This window comes from Dermochelys coriacea, chromosome 4 (genome assembly GCF_009764565.3).
Source record: "Dermochelys coriacea isolate rDerCor1 chromosome 4, rDerCor1.pri.v4, whole genome shotgun sequence".
NCBI classification, from domain to species: domain Eukaryota; kingdom Metazoa; phylum Chordata; order Testudines; family Dermochelyidae; genus Dermochelys; species Dermochelys coriacea.
The window spans coordinates 143,637,451-143,659,444 of record NC_050071.1 but is presented as its reverse complement, the minus strand read 5'-3'; the positions used below and the strand labels follow the sequence as shown (position 1 = coordinate 143,659,444).

Below are 21,994 nucleotides of genomic sequence, written 5' to 3'. Positions count from 1 at the left end.
GGGAGCTCGCTGGAGTCTGGTTGTGGTGTGAAAAGTCAGCCGGGGCAGGATTGCTTCCCACAGGACAGCGGCAGCTCAGACATTAACCCCGGCCTTGCTTCTCTCTGCGTAGTTCGCCCAGTATGCCGAGATTGTCAACTTCACCCTTCCCAATGGCACCAACAGGAGTGGGCAAGTCCTGGAAGTGGTGGGGTCTAAAGCTATCGTGCAGGTGAGTGCACAGCATGCAGTGTGTCACTATGTTCACAGCATACGCACACAGGGGGTAGCTAAAACCAGAAAATCCTCTTGCTAGAAGTTTGCGATGTAACACAACTTTGGTTCTTCAAACCCAGAACCTTAACACACAAGAGCCCAAAACCCGATAGAGACAAAGCAGGCTGCTCCCTAAGGCAGGATTTACCCACCTTGCTCTAGGCTGGCTCTTTGTTGAAAACTCGGATTGCATGCCTCCTTGCAAACAGACCATGAAAATCCCTGAGACTCACTGTGGTAGCTTATCGTCTTAACACAGTTTTCAATACACCACAACTACAACTCACTCGGCCCATTCTGCTGCTGAGCACCTGTATTGTATTCTCTGTGGGTTCCTTTTTCCAGTTCAGTTCCATATGAGTTTCATTCTTTTCAAAGCACATTGTCAGAGTGACTGGATGGCTCAGGAAACTGAGAAGGATACCAATGTATCTGTATTATGGTAGCACCTCCAGGCCATAACCTAGATCAGGGTCCCATTGTGCTGGGCACTGCGCAAACCCATAGTGAAAAACCACCTCTGCTCCAATGAGCTTGTGAGAGTGCATGGGACTTACCTGGTCACAGTGTGTCTACACAGCCGCTAGTCACCTGCGGCTGGCCCGGGCCAGCTGACTCTGGCTCCCGGTGCTCGGAATGCAGGGCTGTTTCATTGCAGTGTAGATATCTGGGCTCAGGCTGTAGCCCGACCTCTGAGACTATCCCACCTTGAAGGGTCCTAGAGCCCGGGCTCCAGACTGATCCCAGACATCTTTACTGCAAGGAAACAGCCCCTCAAGCCCGAGTCAGCTGGCACGGGCCAGCCCTGGGTTTTCCATTGACGTGTGACCTACCCAGGGGCAGGGCTGTAAGAGCAGCTGCTGCAGAGATTGGATTGCGAGTGTCTTTGGGGAAGTCAGGCTCTGGTCCCACGGTGGCTCAAGAGTGGCTGAGCTCCCTCCCTCATTCTAGCTCCTGGCCAGACCCTACACCCCAACCCCCAACCTGCTCTTTCACCCCCAGCCCTGTGCTCAGTGCACTCCCACCCTCAGCTCAGTCCAGAGAGAGAGGAAGAGAATGGGCTAGAACCAGGGAGAAGGTAGGTACCCACTCTGTGTGGGCAGGGCTGGGATCCCAGACTGGCAGCGGGCTGAGTGGGGCCGGCAGCTGGGACCCTGGCTGGCAGGAGCCGGCAGACGGAACCCCAGACCGGCAGAGGGCTGAGTGGCAGCAGGCTGAGCCGCTCAGTCCACTGCCAGTCTGGGGTCCCGGCCATCGGGCCCCACTCAGCCCGCTGCTGGTCTGGGGTCCTGGCTGCCAGCCCCTTGCCAGCCAGGGTCCTGGCCGCCGGCCCCGCTCAGTCTGCTGCCGGTCTGGGGTCCCGGCCATCGGGCCCCACTCAGCCCGCTGCTGGTCTGGGGTCCTGGCTGCCAGCCCCTTGCCAGCCAGGGTCCTGGCCGCCGGCCCCGCTCAGTCTGCTGCCGGTCTGGGGTCCCGGCCGTTAGCCCCACTCAGCCTGCTGGTGGTCTGGGGTTCTGGCTGCCGGCCCCTTGCCAGCTGGGGTCCCGGCCGCTGGCCCCGCTCAGCCTACTGCCGGTCTGGGGTCCCGGCCGTTAGCCCCACTCAGCCTGCTGGTGGTCTGGGGTTCTGGCTGCCGGCCCCTTGCCAGCTGGGGTCCCGGCCGCTGGCCCCGCTCAGCCCGCTGCCGGTTTGGGGTTCTGGCTGCCGGCCCCTTGCCAGCCAGAGTCCCGGCTGCAGGCCCCGCTCAGCCCGCTGCCGGCCTAGGTGAACGGAACCAGGCTGGCAGAGGGCTGAGCGGGCCGGCAGCTTAAGATCAGCATTTTCTTTTCATTTTAAATGAAGCGTGCCTGCCCCTCCTCGTTTACTTTGCATACAATAGTTTAGTTATGTAATATATAGACTTAGAGAGAGAGACCTTCTAAAAACATTAAAATGTATGACTGGCATGCGAAACCTTAAATTAGAGGGAATAAACGAAGACTTGGCACACCGCTTCCGAAAGGTTGCCGACCCCTGGTCTAGATGATCACGGTGGTCCCATCTGCCCTTGGAATCGATGTGTCTCTGGCTATTTGGTGTCTCTGTGAGAAAGGAATTGGGGGGGGGGGGTCTGATTCCAGCTCCAGCTCCTGAGGCAGCCCCAGCACACACACAAAACCACCCTTGCAGCTGGCTCTCGGCGTACAAGCTGGCCGGCAGCAGGGGGACGGGGAAGGTTATAGGACTGTGTCCAGCGCAGTAGGAGAGCCTCTAGTTAACACTTCCTGTTATAACACCCCATTGTCAGCGGCTTATAACTTTGCCAAACTTTAACCGTTTGGGCTGGAATTTTCCCTGCTGAGCATCTGCCTCCAGCTGAAGTTTTTTTCAACCCAGCAAAAATGGTTCAGCCATTTCTCAGAACAAGACTAAAGAAAAATCCCTCGTTTTGCCCATGTTAATAAAACTCTTGAGCATTTTGTTGAGAACCTGTAGCCCCTTCATGTTCTGGAGCAGGGACTTGGCATTTGGCTGCTGGGGCTTACACTTGCCCTGTCATTGCGCTTCCAGTCTGCTGAGGGGCCGGACACAAAACCAGAGAGTAGGAGACTGTCTCCTGTGCTCCCAAAGGCCATCCCCCGGCTGGCACCCAGGCAGCAAGGAGAAGAGTACTCAGCCTGCTTGGAGAGGAGAGGAGTCTTGGGGCAGTGGAGGGAGGGCATGTTGGACAAGGGGCCAGGCAGGTGGTGGGTGAGACTGGGACCAAGATCCAGGTGGGCAGCATGGAGAAGAGAAGCTGAGGGTTTGAGGGAACTGGGACAAGAAGCCAAGGGGGTGGGGGTGGGGGTGGGGGTCTGGGTTGATTGGGACAAAGGGCTGGGGTGTGCTACTGGGCCATGGAACCATGAGGGTGGGGATGTGGAGCCAAGGGGGCCAGGGAGCTGGGGGATATTGGGACAGGAATGAGGACTTGAGATGGGGGGTGGAAGGGTCAGGAGTACGAGGAGTCAGGCCAGGCAGGGCAAGGGCTGTGTAACCACTAGAGTAGATGCTCCCCTCGGACCCTAGACTAGAACCCAGGATTCCTGAGTCTCAGTATCCCTCTGCTGCCAGGCAATAGCAGTAAAACCCACTGGCAAAGTGTGTATCTCATCCCCATCTACTGGTTGGCTCATGTTGGGGAAACAACCTACTAGTGCAGTCAGTTGCTCTGGGGCAGAGGCCTGTACTATGGAACTAACGGTTCGCACCCTTCCAGTGACCCTTGTGGGTACCCGCCTGGTTCCACAAGTTGGCCCTCCTGTTGTCTCAGTTTTGTTTTGTTTTTTTCAAAAATCTAGGAAATACTCACAAAAAACTACGTTAAAACACAGCATTAAAGTGGAGAAGTCAAGCACTCAAAAGTTAGGAAATGCCGGAATTAGAGTTGCCTCCTGAAATCTGACTTTGCTCCCGTTGTGTGCATGGCCAAAGCTACAGCCTTTAATTCCATGGGCACAGCTGGTTTGTTCCCCAGTCCCCACGGCGTCAGCTCATTTCCCCCTAAAATGCACCTTTGGCCCTGGCCCTGCTGGAGCTTTTCCCTCTCCAGTGACCCCTGCTGGAGGTCCCTGGAAATGCCATTCTCAGGTCCCATGCCCCCCACCCCTCCGCCCAGACAGCAAACTCTGTGCATTGACAATCACCAGTTTACCCCTCAACCTCGCAACAACTGGCACAAAAAGTCTTGCCCTCTGGCCCTGATCCTGCACCGGGATCCATGTGGGTGGATTCTGTGGGTCTCCATGGGGGCACCAGGGTCCGACCAAAATAAAAGTCACAGTTTTCTCTGAAAGCGTCCTGACCTTTTGTAATCTAACTCCCTGTCCTTTCCAATCAGCCCACCTTCCCTCCTGGCTTGTCCCTCTCTAATCATTAACGCCTTGAGCTCAGCCTAGTGAAACAAGGTAGCTACCCAGTTGACCTGCCTGGGACCTCTGCCGGTGAGCTGCGAAACTTCACTCCTCCAATGCCGCAGAGACCTTTGCAGTGCCCTTCTAATCCTATTAGGGAGTCAGCCTCCAAAAACCTGAGTCTTTTGCAGAAGCGGCTTAGGAAGGGTCTGACCCACACACATGCACTGGGGTAGGGCAGCCTTTTCCTTTCTTCCCAGCTGCCACAGCTGCAGATGTATGAATGAGCCTGCTTGAATGTGCCACATTCTTTCACAGTCCGGTCCTTTCCAAGGGGCCACACGGCTCTAATTAAAGCAGCGGTCGGGAGGTTAATTAATACAAATGGTGGCAAATATTATACCAATCAAAGTGCCTTTGGATTCCCTTCTCTACTAGAGCATACTGCTCTGGTAGGATCTCGTTAGCGAGCTGGGAGAAAACACAGCCCTTAAACCATCCGACTGTTACCTCCACTGCATTAATGAGACTGTTTTATGCTTTCTTTATTCTGGCCTCTCCCTGATTCATTTTGGAATTGCTGGGATCTTTAGATCTGCCTTCTTTGAGCAAATCTATATTTTAAAGCAATTTTAAAAGAACTATTTCTCATATGGCAGGAGTTTGAATGGAAAATTGCAGTGATCTCTTAGCTAAAGAAATTGCATGTAAATACCAGTGTGTAATGTTTATATAATATATGCGCATGATATATAAATATGGCCCTGATCCTGAGGTTGGCTCAGCTCAAGTGAACCCCTTCACCCATGGTGAGTTCGTTGCAGAATCTGGGCCTGTGTGTGTCATATATACGCTACTGAACTTCCCAGAAGGATAGCTGGTCTGATGATAACTCTTGAGATACAGGAAATACAGCTCGTTACATGCGAGCAACACATGTGCCATTTTCTCCCATAGCAGGTGGTCGACTACCCAGCTGATGTTTCTTCATTTGTTCACATGGCAAAGGTCTGTAGTGCAGTGCTGAGGATTCAAATTTCACTGGTGACCGGGGCACTGAGCATTTAATGCAGAGAGGAGCAGGGAGATTCTGATGCCAACTTCCATTTCCTGTGTCTCAAATCACGACAGGGGCTGGCTTCCTGTCTGATTGCTAGGGGTTCAGTTTGTGTTATACTGAAGACACAGCTTGGGTTGAGGAGCTGTAGTTCACGCTCACGCAGTGCTGAGAATAAGCCTGGCTCTTCACACACAGACACAACCAGCAGATCCCTGGCTGAGGACTTTCATAGCTTGCAAGGGCTTGAGCCCCCCCAGAGTCAAATCTGAAAAGTGGCTCCAGTTCTGCCTTGGCTCAAGAGCGCTACCCATTGAGACACAAACTCCACTTCTGCAGCACCTGGACTTTTGCCTCAAGGTCTCTCATCCAAGGGCTGACCGGGTCCTACACTGCTTAACTTGGGAGAGATAAGAATTATAGCAGCTAGAAAGCAAAGGACACCGTGTGCTTCGTGGCCAGCACAGAGCTGTGTGCCGCTACCCTGTCCCTTGGTGAAGGAAAGGTTGCTGAGCAGGGATGTACAGGTGACCTGCTTTTGAGTCTACATAGTTACATCTAGGGGCAGGTCCCGAGCTGGTGTAAATCAGACCAGCTCCACTGGTATCAGCTACATCAGTAGCTACGGATCAGGCTCCTTCTGGAACAGTGACCCACTGGTCAGAGTGTGTGACCTGTCCACCTCTGCACTTGATCCACAGAGGAGATGAATCTGTCACAGGATTGCAGCTGGAGAGGTGGGTTCTTTCACCCATGTCATAGAGATTTGTGTATTTAGTTCTAGAGGGCCCAACTTCAATCCCTCGTGCTGGCTGAGATCACCAGGCTGAGATCCAGCCACTACTTAAAATCAGCCATAGTACTGATTATGTACCAGCATTACAGTCATCTCTGTTCGACAGCCCTGTTGTTCTCCAGGCCAGCCACGTCTGTGAGTGTACAGAAAAGCGACAGAAATCTCACTGGGGTGGTCCGGTAGCCCGGAGGTTTTACACCATAAGACATGAGGGAGATTGTAGGTTTAAATGGAGGCGTAGCCATGCCGATGGGTGGCATCTAGTGCTCTCCAGCCAGGCGAACTCCAGTTCCCCAGATCCATGCACTGCTGCATTGAGGCCATAAACTGGCAATTTTGCAGGCTCTACATCTATGCCAAGCGAAAGAGATGGCATGCTGAGACACATGCACACAGTTACCAGTTACATTATGGAGTAAGGGTTTGAGCCAAAGCCCATTGAAGTCAATGGGAAAACTCCCGTGACGGGCTTTCAATCAGGTCCTAAAAGAGGAGAGTTTTCTTAATACCAAAGTTTCTTTCCTTCCTTCCTTCCCAGGCTCCCTCGCCCTCTCTGTCTGGTGCATCTTTTTAAACAGTGCAGATCACATAACATTATCTTCTAGATTCCCTTCCCCTCAGTTCATTTGAACCCGCCTGGCCCTCTCCAGCCATTTGCCGTTAATCCCCACTAATTGCCACTAATTTGGTTCCTGTCCCTGGGTCTGTGCAGGTGTTTGAAGGAACATCTGGGATCGACGCCAAGAAGACATCCTGCGAGTTTACCGGGGACATCCTCCGGACACCTGTTTCCGAGGACATGCTAGGTAGGTCCATAAGAGCAAGCTGAGAACGAATTCATCTCAATCCACGGATCTTAGTGGTAAAAATAAACAGCAACAAGTTACTGCGCCAGCAACAAGGGGCTGCCAGAGCCTGTAGCCTGCTGCTGATTTTACATTCGTAACGTTTGATTTGTCTGCACAGAGAGTCACTTTCCTTTGATCAATATTTACCATTGTTTCACCTGCCCTGAGATAGGGGCTGCAGATAGGGGGACCAGACATCCCGATACCTTCAGGATCATCCCAATATTAAGGGCTTTGTCTTATATATGCAACTATGCTCCCGTCCCGAAAAAAAGTGTCCCGATTTTTCACTCTTGCTCTCTGGTCACCCTAGTAGCAGGTGCTTTGGGAAATGGATTGAAAGGCTGGTCTGGTTCCACTGGAACTGTTGGAGGCTCAATGCCTCCTGACCTCCGCTGAACAGCTGCTGGATGACTTTTGATACCGGAACCCCTCAGTGAGTCTGAAAAGGGAAATTCCAAAGGCTCCTGAAGAGGCCAGTGTGTCTCCATACAGGACCGGCCCCACGAGCAGAGGGTAAAAGCAGTAATGGAAACAGAGAAGGGAGTGGGAGGAGACTGTGGGGAAGGTCACATCATCCATAGAGGCTGGTGGGGGAAAGTGGAAGGCAACAAAACCTTCAACCAACAAAACAAAACAAAACAAGGATGAATTAATACTGCCAACAGGCTTCTGCTGATGGCACATGTGAGCCCAAGGTGATGAGCTGGGATCTAGGATCTGATCTCACATTCGGGGGGGGGGGGGGCTGCTGCATTAGAAAGAGAGGGACCAGCTAAGAAATCCCTATTCAAATTCAGATTCTAAACCACCAAAGTTTGGGGATGTTTGGATCCTGGGGTTTGGTTCAGCCCAGCTGCAGAGTGCAATTTGATACTCCCCAGGATTGGAATTGGGGCTTTGCTTCTGGCTGGTCTCAAGCGAATAGATCAGGAACGCTAGAGAGAACTCAGCCCTGCTAATAGGCAAAGGGAGGGATTGAAATCAGCAATAATAATAATGGCAAGGCGGGAAGACAAGGCAGTAAAATTGTTTAACGACTGCAAAGGGCAGGAGGGTTTCAGTGGTGGTGGGCTACAAGGTCTCTTGTTTCCAGGTCACCAGTTCAAATCTGGTCTAGGTTTGGAGGTGAGTTAAAGGTGGTACCCAGCTGATGATTGGCCTGTCTCTTATATCAAATGAGTTTGTTGGATCTCAGTCTAGTGCCTACTGGATGATAGGTGGCTGCATCTTAAAAATATATAAAATAGCACCATCCTTGTTGGAAATAATTGGCCCCTTTGTCTCAGGTGACCAAGAATGCGATAAGTATAGAACCTGAACTCCTTTCCTGTGAATGAACCAGTAGCAATGAACCTAGGTCAGATCAGGGCCCCATTGTGCAAGGCACTGTATATAAATATAATAAGAGACCACTTCTGCCCCAAAGAGCTCATAATAGAAATAAAGGGAGGGAGACAGAGGTACAGGAAGGGGAATTTGCCCAAGGTTACCTGACTCCCATTGCAGTTCTCTATCCCCTAGGCCACAGGCCTCTTTGGAGACATCTACACTGCAGCTGGGAGAGGTGATTCCCACCTCCCACCCAGCTTGAGCTAGCATACTAACATAGAAGTGTGGCCACAGAGCCTCAAGCTAGCTGCCTGACTGCGTACCTAGGAGCTTGGAAGGAGTGTCCCTGAGCCACTGCCCATGCTGGGGAGGCCTTGCTGCATGTACGTCTGCCCAAGCTGCAATTTACACCTCCAGCTCCAGTGTAGACGGGGCCTTTTTTAGGGTAGGACGGGGCCCGTGGGGGCGGGGGAGCGTACGTTGCTGTACACAGTCTGTGTCTAACCCGAGAACTTCTGCCAGTGCGGCACCTTTCACTAGCATGAAACTGGCTACACAAGAGAGGAGCCCGAGCAATGACAGTCCAGCGAATCTAACTTTGATCCTTAGTAACAGAATAAAATGAACGGGAAGAAGAAAACAATTCTGTAACCTGGAGGCTAAGGATGGAGGCGTGAGCAGAGAGAACAGCATTGGGGAGTTGTAAAGAACGGATCTGGGCAGACCCAATCCCAGGGACAAAATCAGTGGGGGTCGGGAACTCAGTAGATGTGATGTGTCATTGTCTGGACATCAGTGAAGTATTTGCTAGAGTGTCTCATGCAATCTTACTCTCCTGTCGACTTGCAATAGGAAAACTGGCCACCGACCTGTATTCAAAGCGCAATGGTCAAGGGTAATGCACCACGCAGGGGGCAGGTGTCAGTGCAGCAACTTGGGATAACGTGATCACTGGACAGCGGATGGTGCCTTAAGGGATCTGTTCTCATCTCGCTGGAAAACTTTAGGAGACCTTCTGTCTCCCCTCTCCCTGCCCGCTGGGGCAGCGCTGGGATATGTGCTACATTCCAGGATGTGTCTGCTACCCAGAGAAACAGAGGGGAGGTCATGTTTTCATACTAGCTGGGAGTTTGGGCTCGGTTTGGTTTGGTTTTGGTGAGGTGGGAAGAAGGGGAAAAGAGTGAGATGCTAAAGAGTTAATCGTGCCCAGCCCAAGGGCAGAGCTTTGGTGCACAGAAGGTCCTGGGTAGATGGGGAAACCTCATCCTGCCTTGCTGTGACACTGGAATGTGCAGCTAAGCATCTCCTTAGCATGGTGGGGATCTGACACCCCCATTCTCCACCCCTGACTTGTCCCTTGTGAAGACAGGAACAGGAGTGCAGGAGGCTTCCTGCTGCTCCTTGCAGCGGGCTACACTCACTGCTTAACCTAATTGATGCCCACACCTGGCCCCTGCTGCACACCACTTAGGGACTTGCAGGATCAAGCGCTGACACCAAAGTCATCCAAGCCCAGTGTGCGGTGGCCACTCCAGGCCAGCGCCTTCCTAGCCTGATGGGCAAAGCCTTCCCCTGGGGGTGCACTGAGGCCTGCTGTGCGTGTTCATGGCTAGTCCACCAGCTGACACCAGCGTATTGGGGATACCTTCAGCAGCCCACTGGCCCAATTGGCATGACGCAGGCCAGAACCATGCACACTGGGGCTTCCCCATAGGAAGCCAGGCAAGACAAAGGGGGAGGAATAGCTCAGTGGTTTGAGCATTGGCCTGCTAAACCCAGGGTTGTGAGTTCAGTCCTTGAGGGGGCCATTTAGGGATCTAGGGCAAAAATTGGGGATTGGTCCTGCTTTGAGCAGCGGGTTGTAATAGATGATCTCCTGAGGTTCCTTCCAACCCTGATATTCTATGAAGGTCCACAGAGCACAGTGAGAACTGGGCTGTTTGCAAGGGTCCAAAAATTACTTTTATCTCCCCCACATCGTGATTTTTTTTTTGGCCAATTATTCTGCTCTTAGGGGTTCCGTCTGGGAGCTGAACTCCCACAATGCCGTAAGGAAAGGCTGTTTACTCTTATTTAGGGTTCCATCCATAGAATATAGAGATGGAGCGGGGGGAGCTATTAAGTCACTCCAACTCCTTATACAGGTGTGTTCCCTTCCATTCGTTTTCTAGTACTTGATGGGCCGTGCTTCCAGACTGGGGGACTCTATCCAGCCAGCAGTGACTCTGAAATAGACTTGGGGATCATGCTGGCTAATCAACTGAACATGAGCACCCAGTGCCAAAAGAGCTAATGCAAACCTTGGATGCATAAACAGGATTATTGAGTAGGAGTGGGGAGGTTATTTCACCTCCGTATTTGGCACTGGTGCAACCGCTGCTGGAATCCTGTGTCCAGTTCTGGTGCCCACAATTCAAGAACAGTTGAAAGGGCTGAAGTGGGGATATATTGATACAGTTGATATATTGGGGAGGGCTCAGAGAAGAGCCACGAGAATGATTAGAGGATTAGAAAACCTGCTTTATAGCGATAGATTCAAGGAGCTCAATCTACTTAGATTAACAAGGGGTGAAGGGGTGACTTGGTCACAGTCCGTAAGGGGCGGGGCAGGGGTGTTCTATTTAGTGCAGTTAGAAAGTTGGCAACCCTAGGAAAAGAAGGAGCAGGGGACGGGTCTCTGTGGTGAGGGGAGTGTGATTGGCCCAACTGTTGTTTGTGCCGGACCCCAATAAATCTTAATCTGCCTCTGTATGTACATTGCCTAGCACTGTGGGCCCCTGAGCTCCATTTAGTGCCTCTCGGTGTTAACTGCAGTATTACTATTGATGACTGGCCATGTTTTTCTTTCATTTGAAACAGTTGCATTAATTCTGTTCCATAAACACCAGCCTGTATCGCCTGAGCTACAAGGGGTTTCATAGAATCCTAGAATCGTAGGACTGGAAGGGACCTCGAGAGGTCATCTAGTCCAGTCCCCTGCATTCACGGCAGGAGTAAGGATTAGCTAGACCATTTTCAATGAGAGAGGGGTTCGTTTAAAAAATGCAAAACCTTCCCCTGCCGTGTTATAGACCAAGCGCAACAGCCTTGGGCTAAGACCTGAAAATCAGGACGTGAAAGTGATCAGACAGAGAAAGTGAAAGTGGGTTTCATTGTTCACCGGAAAGTGAAGGATAAAAAGCAGCTAAGCAGCCTCCTTGCTGAAAGGTGAATGTGATTTGTCCAAACATCTTTCTGTGTTGATAACTCGGGTTGTTATTAGTAACACAGGAAAGAGTCTTTTACTGCTGTGTATTGGCCTCCATTTTCAAAAGTGACTTCAATTTTTGGGTGCCCAGGTTTAGACCCTGATTTCCAGAGGATGGGTGCGTGGCCCTTTCTGCTAATCAGGCCTCTTTGAGGTGCATGGACCTGGGCACCCAAAACCCTTAGCCCCTTTTGAAAATGTAGGCCACTATTTTTATCCTGATGGTGTCCCTGTGAGTGCTGCAAAGAGTGTGAAGTATGTCCAGGCAGTGTACCTCTCCAGGCGGGCCGCATGGACCCGATTCAGCCCTAATCTGCTCTGTTGGGACGTACTGATCAGGGGAATTGTACGTAAATCCAAGGTCATTACAGGGCTGCTCTGAAGCTCAGAGCCAGCCCATTTGGGGCCCTCGGGTCTGGGTTCTCTGGACAGGCTGAGCTGGATTAGGCACATGTCAGGGTTGGAGGGGTTTTAAGCAACGTGAGTGGCTCCGTGATCCTGCAGTGAGTGAGTGCCAAACCCAGCCCCTGGCTGTGAGGCTGCTCTAGCTTATACCAGCTGCCAGTGGCCCCCTTCCAATAGACAATCTGATGAAGAGACATGCCCCCTGTGTCCAAGCCACTCCCCCATATTCTGGGTGGGGGGGCAGGCGGGGAAACAGTGTAGCATCCACTGCACTGGCCGTTGGCCACCCAGAGATTCCCATACAGAGGGGAGGTCCTCAGGGAACTGGATGATCCAAGTTTCCAGTGGCTTTGCACTGCCAGAGCAGGGCAGCCTCAGCAGAGTCCAGGATCCAGGCCAAGGTCAGTGCCTCACTCGTCCTGAGAGTCTAGGAAGGAGAGAGGAAAACGAGAGACCGTACAAAGAAGGGCCACAGAAGGGACTCTGAGGCAGGGGGCTCAGGCTGTGGACTCTAGGGAAGGAAGGGCTCTGTGTAGACTGAGACACGACCACAGCCTGTACTGTCCTTTTGGATGTACTCCGCCAGGGAAACGACATGGTGCAGGGGCACACTCCCCAGAGACAGCTACCCAAGGGGCAAGGAGCTGTGGCTAAGGCAGAAAAAGCTTAGCCTGTATGTTCAGTGGAAGCCAGCCCAGCAGGGCAGCCTCCCAGAAATTGCAGATGGTGGTGGGAGCAGCTTGACTGAAGAGATTCAAGGGAGGGGAGGGAGACCTGGATTGGCGGGGGAGAACCACCTTGCTGGGGGCTACATGTTGGTGCGAAGGGAGAAGTCCAGCAAGGGGTCAGGTTGGGTGACCCTCCTCATCATTCCCCTGCGTTTCCATGACCCTCGTTAAGTTCTAGACCAGTGAACAAGGTGCTCTAGCTAAGTCCCATCAGCCCCGAGGCGGCCGCAGCGCGCAGGGGTTAAACCCCAGGTGCTCTCCCGAGGTAGCGAGTGAACGTTCGCGCTCTGCACCTCTTTCTCCTGAGCACACTCCGCCGGCGTTCCCAAGCTGAAGCCCCATTAGAGAGCTGTTATCAGCCCCTGCCGCACTGAGGAATCGATAGCGCTGCGTTACTGCTCCCCCCACTTCATCCCTTTCTCCCCCGTATGCCAGCAATTGCCCTATAGGACTCTCTTCCGGCCCTTTAAGAGGACCGGGGAAAGCATTGTCCTTGTCACAGCAGATAAAGATCAATACCGAGATGGGGCTGGGAAGAGGGAGCCACTGACCATGAAAGGTCAGTAACCTTGGTATTCACTGCGCCTCGATTTGTCTTAGACACACAGCTGTTTAATTTATCACCGAAGCAAAAGCAGAGGCGGGAGGAGGGGTGAGCTGCTGAAGGAAACATCCAGTAAAACAAAGCACCTGGGTCATTAGGGCCCTTTGACGTAGGAGGAAAGACACCCATTGACTTCAATGGGCTGTGGGTCAGGCATTGAGCAGCCAGCAGACCGCTGTCCGTAGGATGGGCAGGTGTTGCATGCAAAATGGCTCCCATTTTCAACCAGCCCTGGGGAGAGCCCAGGCTCTGGGTGAGAGGGAGGATGGCTCAGTGGTTAGGATGCGGGCTAGGGATGCTTTGATTCCTTGCTCTGCTATAGTCTTCTGGTGTGACCCTGGGCAAGTCCCACCTGGGGATGGGAGCCACGTTAAGCGTACTAGCTGCGTCTGCAAGCTTGTGCCAAGGTTACCAAGCAGTCCGGCTCTCTCTGTATTACTGACCTGTCCTCTGCATTATTTACCGCTCCCCGAATCTTTGTGTTGTCTGCAAACTCTGTCAGTGATGACTTTGTTATCCTCGAGGCCATTGGTGAAAATGTTAAATAGCGTTTATTTCCCTTTGCAGGTCGGGTTTTTAACGGTTCTGCAAAACCCATCGACAAAGGCCCAGCTGTTATGGCCGAGGATTTTCTCGATATTAACGGTAAGCCCGTTGCAAGAAATTAAGATGGCAAGAGATGTTGAGAGCATGATCTAAGGGGCAGAGACCATGTCTTCCTGTGTGTTGGGATGACAGCCCTTTTGCTGTCAGTCATAGCAAAGAGGCCAAGGAGGATAGGTTCGTCAATGGCTATTAGACAAGATGGGCAGGGATGCAACTCCATGCTCTGGTGTCCCTAAACCTTTGACTGCCAGAAGCTGGGAGTGGATGACGGGATGGATCACTCAATAATTGCCCTGTTCTGTTCATTCCCTCTGGGGCACCTGGCATCAGCCAGTGTCAGAAGACAGGATACTGGTCTAGATGGACCATTGGTCTGACCCAGGCTGGTCGTTCTTATGTTTACACTTTGCAAAGGGGAGCAGGCAGATCCCAATTTTACAGGTGGGGAAACTGAGACAGAGACGGGCAATGACTCGACCAAGATCACAGAGCAAGTCAGTGGCAGATCCAAAGAACTCAGGTCTCCTGGCTACCAAGGTCCAGGCCCTCGTCCCTGGACCACGTGAGCCAGCACTAAAGCTTTCAGATCACGTTAGCAAGAGGCTGCTGGGCTTGAATTTGACCAAGTTACCAAGGTTTTTTTGTTAATGGGTAATAAATTCCAATGTGAACAGTTATTTTTGTGAACAAATAACCATTGTCCTTTGGTGTTTGCAATACAAACATTGCAGCACTGGGCTTGTGCATGAGACTCTGCAGGTGAAATTGACTAGGGACTGACAAGAAGGAGCAATGAAATGGACCAAGCTGTTTTAACTGCCCAAGGCAAGTGAAGGGTAGGAAGGGAACTGAAGTCAGTGGGGAGATCTTCCTGGCCAGTGTGAGTGAGATGAGGCTCCAAAGAATACTGTCGCCTCTTTGTCCCGGGGATTAGCCAACATCCGGGGTCCTGCTGGGCTGTTTCAGTGGCGATGAGAAATTGAAGCTTGGACTCTGGTATATTCTTCGGTGAAGGGTTGTTTGTTTACAAAAAATGAACGCAGAGTCCTGCTGCCCAGAGCACTGTGGGAACAAACAGGAACAGGCTCCCTGCTCAGAAATCCCCAAATCTGCCCCTCCAGCCAGCTCTGTGCCCAAGAAGCTTTGTCTCTCTGTTTCCTCTCTGCATGACACTCACAGCTCCTCCCTCTGTCTCCAGCACCCCCAGCCTGCAATCAATAGTTCATCAAAGAGTCAGCCTAGGGAAGTTGTGGAATCTCAGTCATTGAGATTTTAAAGAGCAAGTTAGACAAACACCTGTCAGGGATAGTCTGACTCTTGATAATCATTAGTCCTGCCCTGAGTGCAGGGGCCTGGACTAGAAGACCACTCGAGGTTCCTTCCAGTCCTATGATTCTATGACTATCCAGCCTCTGCCTTTGCAATCAGCGAAACCTCTTTGAATCTAACTGGGTTAGCTCTGTGTTGCCATGCGGCCTGTTGCCTTGCACGGTTGCAGCTGTTTTTACTACATATAAAGGGGCTTGATTGTTCCGTCTGTTGAGTCACAAGGAGAGCCTGGCACCACTGGCTTTAATAAGGTACATGATTGTCTTTGGATCTAGGGGCTTGTCTACACTTAATGCTGCAGCTGCACTGCTGTAGCCCTTCAGGGAAGCTGCTACCGATGCCAATGGGAGAGGGTCTCCCACTGGCGTAGGTGCTCCACCTCCCTGCAAGACGATAGCTAGGTCCACAGGAGAGTTCTCTCATCGACCTAGTGCTGTCTGCAACAGGGGTTAGGTTGGTGTAACCACGTCGCTCTAGGGTGTGGATTTTTCACACCTCTAAGTGTAGTTACATCGACCTAATTTCCTGGTTTAGACCACGGCATAGACTCCCTGATAGTGGCCATTGGCACATTTCAACATAACAGTATGTCAGGTTTCTCCATTACTTTCAGCTGTAGTAATCTAAGGTGGTGTTAGATCCAGAAGCCCTTATGTAGCTTTTATTCAGGCAAAACCTCCCTCTGTGAAGCTGAGTGAGGTCTACACGACTTGGCCAATGTATTTGTACCGTGTCAATATCCCTCTAACAACAACCAGCTCTTTACTGCCCTCATCTATGTGCTTGCAGCTCCCACTGACTTCACTAGCATAACCCACAGCGGAACAGCCCCCAATGGGCCCCCAGTTGAAATGACACCACTGTGTGGGTCATCTCTGGGGACTGAACCTGGATCTAAAAGAACAAGCCTCTACTGCTCAATCTAAAGGGCCCAGTCTGTTAGTTCAGAGGCGGTAGCAGACTCATAAACCTCTATATGGCCCAGCCACTGGGGAGATCTGAACCTATGTTCTGCCAGCCGTGGTTACATTTGCATGGATGTGTCTGAGGGGGAGCAATGTCAACCTCCAGGGGGCACATTTTCACACCCGGGTGTCTAAGTGATGCCTGTGTAATAACACACAGGCTGCCCCACAAGGATCTGGATTCCTGCACACCTGAGGAGACTGCTCAGTCACCTGATCGCCCACATGCAACCCCCGCCCTATAGATTTTAAAGGGGCATTGCCCAGGTCAGCAGGCCCAGAACGACACTCCTCTTTCTGGGCCCTTCACGCTCTCTCTCTCCCTATTTAGACTATTTTCCCCCCTCTATGTGAGGTTTTTGTATTTTTCATAACTAACAGTTCATTTCCCTATCCCCCGAAACCATCCAGGTCTTTTAAATGACCCTACAATAACAAACCAGGTCCATGAGCACCCCTGCAATAACCGCTTCCTGCCTTCTTGTGTCAGGTCAGCCTATCAATCCTCATGGTCGCATATACCCCGAGGAGATGATCCAGACTGGCATCTCGCCCATTGACGTCATGAACAGCATCGCCAGGGGGCAGAAGATCCCCATCTTCTCTGCCGCCGGGCTCCCCCACAACGAGGTAGGCCCTCCCTGTCCCCTTCTGCAGCAGGGGCAGCCAGGGCACGTGGGGTGAGGGTGGACCCATCGCTGCTTTATGCTAACATCAGAGATGCTGGATGTTGGGCTCCTGTGGCATTGCAAGCGCTGGGACCACTGGGCCCCTGGTAACCATGGACGTTTCCTGCAAGGAGAGGTGCCTGGCCCGGGGGATTGGTAGTGGTGGCCGGAGTTTGAATCCCCTGTTCCTAGCTGGCCCAGTTCGCTGTTCCCAACAGCTGTCCCTCACCACCGGGTGAGGTGCACCTCAAGGCCTCCTTTGCCAGCAGGCCGGCCCAAGAACCCCCCAGCACCACTGAATCCCCCACCCCGCTGGCAGCCTCAGCAGGGATGCCAAAAACTGGGTGAGCCCTGAAGAGCGAACCAGACCTTAGAGAAGGTCCCCCTGAGTCGGAGCTGAGACACCCGGGCAGAGCCGTGTGGGTGAGAAGCCTCCCCTGGCTCTGCCCAGTGCGGTGCCTGTTCTGTGTGGTACCTTGTCAGGGCGACAGCCTGGGAGTGCAACACCTTCCACCAGCCAGCCATTCAGATTGCTGCTCTACAGCAGGTTCTGCAGGCCGGCCGCTGGCCTGGCACTCAGGAGACCTCAGTTCTAGACCCAGCTCCGACCTGCTGGGTGACGTCCAGCAAGTGGCTTCCCCTTCCACCCTTGTCTCTCCTGTCTGTCTAGATCGTCAACTCTTGGGTAAAAGGAAGTGCCTTTCATTAGGCCCCTGGCACAATGGAGCCCTGATCATGCTGTGTGATAGAAATACCATGAATAATGCGCATCCAATACCTCAATCATCAGTAATGTTGTCTGTGTGAAATCATCCCTTAAACAAACCCACCTGCGCCATTCTGCCATTCCAGTTCTTCACAAAGGTATTCTCCAGGCTCAGATCTACCCTCCTGGAGTGATACTGTCTCCCCTGCCCTGCCCCTGCTCGAGTCCATATACATTCTTATTCGGCACTCATCACCGCAGTATCTGAGCGCCTTCCAGTTGGGCATTAGGCTATGCGACTACATATCTGTCACATGTTTGTTCTCCATCCTCTCCCCAGGGGAGACGTGTGTGTGAAGGGGCCTGGGACACCATCCAGCTGTATACAGACCATAAGAACTTAGAATACTTGTGTAGGGTGAGGGCCCTTAACCAAAAACAACTTCAGTGGGTCCTGTTCTTTTTGCACGTCAATTTCACAACCTTCTGTCACCCGAGAGCCAAAACCAAGAAGGCCAACTGTGATGGGGACCCACCCCACACAAGGCCAGAAGGGGTGAATTAGGACAATTAACCTATAAACTGTACCTGGAGGAAAGCCAGGTAGTGCTAAGGCCTACCTGCTGATGAAATCCAGCTGAGGGAGGAGGTGGGCTGGGTTTATGAAGACAGGACGCTGCCAGTAGAAAGGGGGCTGCGGGGAAAGTAGTCTGCACTTGCTCCCTGGGAGAAAGGAGTTTGGGCTCGTACACCCAGAGCCAGGAGGAGCCAGGAGGCAGAGCTGAGAAGGAGGAAGGAGTGCAGGGTAAGAGCAACAAGGTCTGAGGAAAAGGGGACCACAGTTGATTGTAGAAGGTCCCTGGACTGGAACCTGGAGTAGTGGTTGGGCCCAGGTTCCCCTACCAGCCCCGGGGGGGAGTGGCAATGGAGCGCAGACTGCCTAGGACGGTTGTCCAAAGAGACGTTGATACACCAGAAGGGGAGGACTGTAGTGACCTGGCCAGATGGTTGAGTCATGAAGAAGGAGCACCCTGAGTTACGGAGAAAGAGGGAGACCACAGGGCAAGGCACCGACAGGAGGAACCTGGAACCAGCTAACCCCAAAAGCAGCCAGGCAGAGGCATTCCAATGATGAGTGGACCCCGTGACACTGACACACTGTCCCAGAAAGGGGAACATTACGCTGACCTAGAAGATTTGAACCCTGAAACCTTCTGCGTCCTCAAGCCTCATAACTCCAAGACCTGCTCACGCTAATACCTCAGCCTCAGGCCACGGGGTCCCTCCCAATGAACAGGAGTTCACAGGTAGGGAAGGGAACCCCACGGCATCCAAGGTGGATAACCTACTCGAAAGGGTGTACGTACGTCCCCCCGGAACACCGAGAGCTACAACTCTGCAACTCTATCACGACTCTCCCCAGGCGGGATATTTTGGCCAAGTCAAGACTCAGCACCTAGTCTCTCATCTCTACTGGCAGCCTCGCACACAAGCCACGGTGCAGACCTATGTTGGCTCTTGCAATGTATTTGCCTGACCCAAAGTGCCACCCCCATAAAATCCCTCAGGCTCCTGCAACCCCTCGAGACGCCATCTAGGTTAGTCATTACCCTAGATTTTATAGTAGAATTATCCAAACCCCAATGGGATCACCACTGTAATGCCGGTGGGTGGACCCACCTCACAAAAATGGCACACTTCATCCCCTCAACTGGCTATCCTCCTCCCAGGAGGTCACCTGGCTCTGAGTGGATCAAGTTGGCTGCTTCCTTGGATTCCTGGAGGCCTCCTGGCCTCCATCATCTCTGACCGCAGAGCGTAATTCGTCTCCAGCTTCTGGCGTGAAGCCTTTTCAATGTCAGGCACTCACTCTCATCTCTCGCCCGCACACCGCCCTGGGAGGGGCTTGCAAACCCCACACTAAGGCCGAGGCGGGGAAAGGTAGGAGTTGTACTGGGCCAGGAGAGCGCTGCCCCTCAGGCACTGCTGAGTATGCTCCTCCTCCTCTGAGACATCACCCCAGGGGTAGTGAGAACCATGGGCAGAGGCACCAGAGGGTAGCCTGCGTCAGCCCCGAGACTCTGGGGTTTGAAGCAAAGGACTATTATTAATCAGCAGCCATGCCCCAAACTGAGGCATTGAGTGGAGTAGGAAGTGCCCCAGGGAAAGGTGGGCTGAGCGTCAGCCATCCTGTGCTGTCACACTTTCAGGGCCCCTTGGTTGGAACCCAGTGGAGCAGGAGACCCAGGTCCCCCTACCCACTCCAAATTCTCGTGAGCCGAGCCCTGCGACGGGCAGGCCTAGGGGGATACCAACAAGGAAGCCGACCCAGTGGAACCCCATTCAAGTGGTGCTGGACAGAGTGAGCTAAAGGAGAGACTGATACAGCGGGCCCTGACCACTAGGCCTGCTCACCGAAGAGACAACCCTGCTACACACCACCAGACAAACAGCAAGTAGAGAGAACCAACCAGATTCTGGAGCAGTTTCAATGCTACTTAAATTACCACCAGAACAACAGGTCCGCAGTGCTATCTCATTCAGGGTTCATGTACAATAACGCAGACCACGCCTCTGTGGGGCAAAGACCCCTCTTTTCAAACTATGGGTCCCATCCTTGGTTTTACCTGCAATTTCCCCCAATCCAGCAGCCCTAGACTGGGCCCAATAGCTCCATCAAACCCAAGATGGTGCAAAGTCTCACCCGAAGGATGCCGAGAGGAGCTACAAACAGTATGTGGATCTCAGTCGACATGAGAGGCCCGCCCTTTCAGTAGGCCAGATAATACGGCTCTCGATAAAACGTCTACATATGGCAAAGCCATCTCGTACACTGGACTGCCAGTTCCTTAGCCCCTACTGCGTTTGCTACCAAATCAACCAAGTCACCTTTGAACTCCACCTACCCTGAGCCCACCTACCTGGTTGTTTATAGATCCCTCCAGGCCCCCCCCCCAGGGTCCATTCCCTCACCGCTCCCAACCTTCCCCTGCCGATACGTGTTCAAGATCATGATGAGTATACTGTCCTCAACGCCAGAATGAGACAGGGTAGGCTGTGGTGCCTCATCGATTGGGAAGGTTACGGTCCTGACAAGTGCTCCTGGGAGCCGGTGGAGAATGGCCACATCCCTGACTTCGTAAAGACCTTCTATGAGAACCACCCCACTGATGTCCAGGGTGGCATGTGTGATGTGAGGGATCGTGAAACTTGCACTGGGGCCTATGGGTTCCCCAAGCAGTGCCCAGACTTGACCACAGCCCAATAGTTCTTCAAACCAGCAGGGGAGGGGACCAGCAGAACTTTGGCCCACCAGAGGCTCCACCCATGAAGTGCCTGTTTGGAACAAACGTCTGGCCCCACTGGTTGGCTCCACGGATGCACTACTTAAGCCAGAAGGAGGCAAAGAAGGTTGCCCAAGTGACTTGCTGCTGTCCTGGATCTGGCTCCAGCTTGGTCCTTGGTGTGACTCTTGACACTGTTTCTGGCTCCCCCTTTGGCATGATCCTGATTCTGTTTCCTGCTCTGACTCTGGCTTTGCTGCCGACCCCAGTTCTGATCACTAGGCCTGACCACCCACACCCCGGCCCCTACACAGGACAGCTGCTGTACATTGAAAAAAGAAATCCCTCCATTTCCACCCTGAAGGGTGAGAGCTGAAACCCCACCCCCCATCTATCCAAGGTACTAGTATGGCCCCCATTATCTGAGCAGTTCACAATCTTTAATGCACAGGGCTACTGAGAGAGAAACGACCAGCCCAAGGTCACATAGGGAGTTTGTAGTAGAGCAGGGAATTGAACCCAGGCATCCTAAGTCCCAAATTAGTATCCTTCCTCCTTGTGAGTATCTCAGCTGCCAGGCTTGTTACACACACTGGCTTCTAAAGCATGAAGTCTCCAGATCATGCCCTTGGGCCACGCAAAGTGCAATACATCCCATTTTCTCTGCACTGGCATGTCAGCCCTTCTGGGTCCTATGCTCTGTCCTGCTGCCAGCTTGCTGTGTGCCTGTGATGGCCACAGAGTAAACAGGCTGATCTGAGAACCTGCTTGTGGATAAAAGCACACGATTTGGGCCATTATGGTTCATGTACATCATATTATTCACTATTCCCAAGTATTCAGAGGGTCAAGACTCACCATCGTGACTTTGAGCACCAGTGGTTACCTATGTCAGAAAGGGGCAGTGTTTGATTCTCATTATTCTCCTCTTTACAAAAAATAGCTTGGCCATCCAATCAAGGAACAGAACCACACCATGTGAGCCAGCTGGGCCTCCACACACCACAAGTAAGAAAACTCGGCGCAAACATTTTGTAAGCGTCGCAGTGGCTGAAGACTGTTGGCCCGAACGGTTCAGCGAGTCTTTAGGAAGAACAGGTGTGTTTGCAGGAATTATTCCCCAAACAGTTTAGGGCTCAGTTCACAGTGACTAATCTCTGCAATGGACAGTTTGACCGGCTGTAAAAGCACAGTGTTTTCCTAAAGGAAGGCCTGTGTAGGCAAGGCCCATCAGTGGATTCAGTGCCCTACTCTGTTGACTGTTTGTGGGCAAGCCACTTCCCTTCTCTGTG

General features: G+C 52.5%; 1 protein-coding gene across 2 annotated transcripts in view; it reads left to right on the top strand.

Annotated features, from left to right (window-relative positions):
- Positions 1–21,994, top strand: part of ATP6V1B1 (ATPase H+ transporting V1 subunit B1) — an 83,387-nt gene that overhangs the window by 45,051 nt on the left and 16,342 nt on the right. For both annotated transcript variants that reach the window (XM_038401061.2, XM_043512864.1), the window contains 4 exons: positions 113–211; positions 6,693–6,786; positions 13,712–13,789; positions 16,535–16,674. In XM_038401061.2, the coding sequence (XP_038256989.1) occupies positions 113–211; positions 6,693–6,786; positions 13,712–13,789; positions 16,535–16,674 (411 nt within the window). The remainder of the gene's footprint in view (positions 1–112; positions 212–6,692; positions 6,787–13,711; positions 13,790–16,534; positions 16,675–21,994) is intronic.